This window comes from Mauremys mutica, chromosome 10 (assembly GCF_020497125.1).
Source record: "Mauremys mutica isolate MM-2020 ecotype Southern chromosome 10, ASM2049712v1, whole genome shotgun sequence".
Lineage (NCBI taxonomy): Eukaryota > Metazoa > Chordata > Testudines > Geoemydidae > Mauremys > Mauremys mutica.
Genome location: NC_059081.1, coordinates 32,220,333 through 32,226,332, shown reverse-complemented (window position 1 = coordinate 32,226,332; position 6,000 = coordinate 32,220,333). Strand labels below are relative to the sequence as shown.

General features: G+C 41.0%; 1 protein-coding gene across 2 annotated transcripts in view; it reads left to right on the top strand.

Moving 5' to 3' along the window:
* The first annotated feature begins 1,312 nt into the window (after positions 1–1,312).
* Positions 1,313–6,000, top strand: part of RBMS1 (RNA binding motif single stranded interacting protein 1) — a 198,684-nt gene continuing 193,996 nt past the window's right edge. Inside the window, exon 1 of one of the 2 annotated variants that reach the window (XM_045032038.1) lies at positions 1,313–1,679. In XM_045032038.1, coding sequence (XP_044887973.1) covers positions 1,605–1,679 — 75 coding nt within the window. In that variant the 5' untranslated portion in view covers positions 1,313–1,604. The remainder of the gene's footprint in view (positions 1,680–6,000) is intronic. The other variant, XM_045032039.1, reaches the window with a different exon arrangement.

Below are 6,000 nucleotides of genomic sequence, written 5' to 3'. Positions count from 1 at the left end.
ATAGACTCTACTAGTCTTTGAATCAGTGTGGTCCATAAAGTATAGTAAGAATTTCCTCCCACAACCAAACTTGCAAATAGACCTGTCTTTTAGTGACAGATTAGCTAATTTGCAGCATTATTATGCTGCAAACCTCAGAGCAGAAACCTAAATCTCTTCTCTAGGATTTGGTGAATATCTGCAGTCACCTATCCACACCTGGGGCTAGTAACCAGATTTGATGGTTGCAGGATGCAGGACTGCTCAAAAGCTGCCTTTACACTTTATGCAGGGATACTTGTGAATACTACTAAGCTTTTATACCACATCTTTCCCTTTCCTCCACATTTTTAGCTAGGTTAACCCTAATAAGCACAGCAGCTTTCATGGAGCTTGCATATATATATTTAATTAATAAACCAGTGCTCCTGGGACACAAACCATAATTTTCACAGCCTGACAAGAAGTGACATCTGTTTAGACTCTCTGAGAATTCATTAAGTGCATGTTGGAAAATGCAGCATTGGGTAGGAGGAGGATATATGCTGATCAGGAGCAAAAACAATCTGAAGAAAATGTTTTTTATTACATTGTAACCTGTTTTCCTTTCCTTTCTTTCTCCAAACTAAACTTGTGAAATTCTTTTTTAAAGAAAACAAACAAACAACCATGCTTATATTCCAAAGAACTGTAGCCACCATTTGTTAGACTGGATGTCATTCTCCCCCCGACCCATTTGATTACACTTGAGGATGAGGCACACCAGTTAATCTACACTTTAGGCAAATCTGGTAAGTGATATACTGGGGTCCTGAGAAATTTCTCGCCGGGAACATGTCCCCCCTGCAGGTAAATGTTAACGCTCTGCTATTTTTTTTTTCTGAACTAGATCCATTTCTGCAGTGAGGCTTGTGCCCTGCATCACTGCATTCGTGCCAGCTATCACAAGGCTCAAAGGAGATGATAAAGCAGAATCCAGCCAGCAAGGTCATGCCCAGTGTGTGTGTTGCAGTCCCGCTTCGGCAGAGTAGGAATATGGAGTCCTTCCTACCCGGGAGCGTTAACGCCGAATGAGTTTTCCAGGGTTAGAACCGCTCTTGCCCTGATCCTAGATCACTTGTCGCGTCGGCTGCAACGATGCTGCAGCCTGCGCCTGGGAGCGAGCATCCTTGCCCAGCTTCTGCGGCTCCCTAATGCCAACAAGTCCTGAGTGGTTAAACTCCAGCCCACACCTCGAGCCCAGCTGGGCCTAAGCACCGCCCCTGGCCCCCCTTCCCTCCCCTCCCCCTGGCCCCCTCCCCCAGCTGCCTGGCACCGAGCGCTGCCGCGGCTGCAGTTCACACTTGTATTGCTCGCTTCCAGTGCGCGGGGCCGGCGGAACCGGGCTGTGGCTGGGCAGGGACTTGAGGAAACTTGTGGGGGGAGGAGAGAGCGAGCGAGCCTGTGCTGGGGGGGCGCTGCGGTCTCTCCCTGCTGCTGCTGGGAGGAGGAGGAGGAGGAGGAAGGCTCGGGCTCCGCTCAGGAGGAGAAGCAGCAGCCGCCGGAAAGGAAGAGGCAGGAGAGAGGCATTTGGAGCCCCCTAAAGTGCCCCCCGCCCCTGCACTGCAGGCGACATTTCCAGCTTCATGGGCAAAGTGTGGAAACAGCAGATGTACCCCCAGTACACCACCTACTACTACCCCCAGTATCTGCAGGCGAAGGTACGGTACCGCGGGGCGGCCGGGCCGGGGGGGCTGGCTGAATGGGGCCAACTCTAGCCCGGGGCCGGGAGGGGGCTGCGGCGGGGGACGGGATCGGGTGACACACGCAGACTCAGACAGGAAAGAGCCGGCAGCCCCTTCCTGCCTCGGCCGCCGCTGCCCCTGTCCCTCCAGCCGGGGTGAGCGGGGCGGGCGCTGGGCTCGCTGCAGGCTGCACAGCTGCTGTTCCCTCCTCTCCCCACCCGCACTGTGCTGTCCCTCTCCGCCGCTCCCTGCCCGTCTCGTCCATCCCTCCCTCTCCTGGTGTTTCCCCCGCCCCATCCTCCTCCCAGGGATCAGTGGCGCGTCTCCTCCTTCTGAGCCGTGTCCTCAATACCCCTCCTCCCCCCCGGTTAAATAGAGATCAGGGCTGCGAAGGGCATTTCCGTGCCCTTGTGGGGCTTTACTGGGCCGCTCCTAGGATTTAGTGTCGCCTCCGTCCGCTGTTACACCTTCATTTTAAGCAAAAAGCTGAGCCGAAGTTTAACGCCAAGCGCCCAGCCTGCTGCTCTCCATTGTAGCTGCTTTGTAACTTTGAACTGGCAGGGAGGGTGCTTTCAGCTCAGCTGCTGGATCTCAGCTGGCGATGCTTATTTCCATTTGTTAAAAAAGTGTGTTTAAATGTAAAATACTCGCTAGGCTGGTTTCACCCACACATTGGTTCTCGTTGTCTGTTGGTTACACCTTCACAATTTTTTTTCACAATTGCTGAACTCCTGAATTTAAAGAGAGCGTCAAAATCAAACTTCTGCCTTTAATGTTGTGCCCAGTTAGCTGCCGATTGCAGATAGACGGTTGTTTAGTTGGTTTTTGTTAATTTGGGTGGATTTGAAGTCTCTCGCGGTCCTTTTTTGGAGCCTGTAAGGGCCGACAGTCCCACTGCTCTAGAAGCATCATGCTGCAAATTGGCAAATGCAGAGGTGGTTGCATCAGCTGTCTGAAACATTTAGCATAAACCTCTTCAACCACCAATGTCACTCCTCTCAAATCACAACAGGTCATGTGTGGGTACAGTGTGTGAACTTTCTTGTGCAGGTTATAATCAGGCTTTGCTTGCTAGTGAAAATATATCTGGCTTTGTGGCACTTGCAGAACAATCTCCTCTTAAATTGTGAACTTGATTAAATGTCTTGTTTATTATACCCCCTGTTTTAAAGTAAAATATGAATTAGAGTATTTGGCTGAAAAATAAAGTTTGACAATCATGAGACAGTTTAAAAGTCAACAATGATAAGGCATTTAATTGTAGACCAAAACTGATAGGAATATTATGGTGAAAGACATTTAAATTATGTTGAATTACTCCTAAATGTGTAATCCACATTTTCAAAGATATGAAAGTGAAGACTACTTTGTGTAAATAGTACAGTAGTTTAAAGAAATACTGTGGAATAATCAATGAACTACTTTTTAGATGCCATGTATGCTTAATGTATCTTTTAAAAATAATGCAGCATAGCGTGCCTAAAGAGCAGCCTGCTGTATCATTCAACACTGAGCTGGATGAATAATAAATAAATACACTCAGGTGAAAAAAACACTTTTATACTGGAACATTCACCTTAGTGATTTTTATGTGCTATTAGTAAGTTAGAAACAAAGTACATAACATTTAATATAGATAATGCAATGCCACTTTGTGTTTTTTTGGTTTTGGCCTGTAAATAATTGAAGAGGGAAACTGAAGAAGATATCCTAATTACAAGTACAAGTTATTGTCATTTATGATTCTAGAAATCTGTGAGCCTATGAAATAGCTTTAAAGACCATCTTCTAAAAATGTGCTTCCTGTATAAAGTTTTTAATATTGATTTGTGTTGCAGTCAATGACATCTTCAAAACATATATTGCAGTCTTTGCTATAAAATTACTCAGACTGAAATCACATTACTCCTCATCTTTTTTTCAGCTGAGTGGAACCCACATCCATTTGACCTACATACATGAAATCACAGATTTGGTGATTAAATCCACATTTCCTGTGTCTGAGATGTCCTGGGTTAAAAAAAAAAGAAAATTATACTTCCTTACAATAAATAAAAAGGCGGATAACTGTATGTCTCAGTATGCATAAAAGTATGCATAATTCAGCTGATGTAAGCCAGTTTCTCTTCATAAATCTGGTCTGAAAGTGTAGAAAAATTACTTTGTCACAAAATCCAATTGCACTATTGTTTAGATCAGAAACAGACTGTCACCTAATATGTTTACGTTTTCTAGTAATTGAAGTAAAATGTCTGTGGTCTTCGTTAAACAACAATTGCAACTGTGCTGAACAGCATTTGCTAAAGATGTAGCATGAGGGTGAGATATTACTCTGGTTAAAGGAATATACTCTCCTAAACCAGAGCTTTTTTGCTTCACATTTTGTCCAGTTCTGAATAATAATGGAATAGACATGATTAACAGATGAGCTGCAAATTTATAGTAGGACATGGCTGGGACTGTTCTGAAGATGAATCTTTCCACAGAAGTATTAATTAGAAATTGCAAAAATTTTTAGTGGACCTGTAAGGTCACATTTTCATATTGTAAAGGACTTTGCCTCAAAAATACATTATGCAATTAAAATGATTCAGTCTTTATATTTTTATTAACATCTCCATGGCCCTATTAATGAAATATTCAAATTATTTCAGCGGAATATACTGCTGAAATAGGGAGAAGAGAAATAGTTTGCTGTGATTCAATGACCCCTCCAGATCTAGATGCTGAACACAGTAAAATAGATTATTGAGCCCATGGACTCCAAAAAATGCATAGAATAAACAATGAAAGAGATAGTCCTGGCTTTAGCATGTAAAATAAATATTTGTGGCTATTAAAAAGTTTGAAATTGTTCAAATTAGAAATTGAACAACATTTGGCGTCCTCTGAGGAGCAGCAGTATACATACAATCCAATGAGTTATATGATTTGACACGTCTACTTAGTCTTTTATACTGTGTAATAAATGTGTGTTTATTTTGACAATTTCTGTATAACAGTATGTGTGGTACCTCAGAGATACAATTTTTGAAGTATCATTGTAGAGAGTATCAACTCTATGAAGTTTCTATATATCCCTGCATGTGTTGCAATAAATGAAACTATTTGTTTTTCACATTTCAGTTAATTTTTTAATAAACTTTATTATTTAACTCTTAGGTTTCTAAGAGAGAGTTTCTGAACTTTCAAATAAAAAAAAAAATTTCAGCAAGTCTGTATTGTGGTAGTGCCCAGAGGCTTCAGTCAGGATCAAAGCACTATTGTGATAGGTGCTGTACAGAGACAATCCGTTTTATTATGTCAGTTCATATCACAGCCATGGGCCAAATCCTGCTTACCTTACTCAAGTGAGAATTTTCATGAACAGTGGTTTTGCAATAAATATATCTACAGTACATAGTTTTAAAAAATATATTCATGCTTTGTTTTCCCTTTGTTGAATATGAAGTAGGATTCAGGAAAATCTCAAAGAATTGTCTATCAACTAAATATCATAAGCAGATAGACAGCTTTCCTTATACTTTGCCATATTACATTCCAATTCTAATGACTGGTTTCCATTTTATAGTCATGATTTGTTTATACAAAATTTATAGTCTGTGTATGAAGATATTCATTTCTTTGTGCTGTTTGACAATATTTCTTTAAAGATTAATAAAATCTTTATTTTTAATTTAGACAATGATTTTGTGGTGGTCTGTTTAGTTGCCAAACACTTTACAGTAATTAATGAATACTATTTATATGATTATAGAATCATATTTCCTAAACGGTACAGTAATAAGATACAACCTTTCAGAAATGAAAGCTTGTATCTCAGAATTAAGTTTTGTTGTAATATTTTGTAGCATGCTTCAGCTGGGTAATTTAATATCAGCAAAATTAACGTTGTAGCAACTATGAAAGGAACTAATATTTATAGAACTTGATGGTGCAGGTTTTATCCCTATGAAGTATTACTCTAACTGTAGAGGTAGTAGCAAAGATTGTAAATTGATGCAGAAAGCAGATACATTTCATTAGGTAAAATAATGTATTTTACAGGCTGATAGCCAAACTTAAAAGGGGAAATTTAAATTTTACACAAGCCTCAATGGTGATGAAAGAGCGAACAGAGAATTTATTGAAATGAATGTTTACATCGCTGTTAAAGCAGATACGAAATTGCCTTATGAAGTGACAAAGGACAGTCCTCAACTTTGTGTGTCAAACTAAGCAACATATTGCTGTAGAAGTGTCTAATGCAGTATGGTATCTTGCTAGTACAAACATCTTTGCTACTTTATTCAGAGAG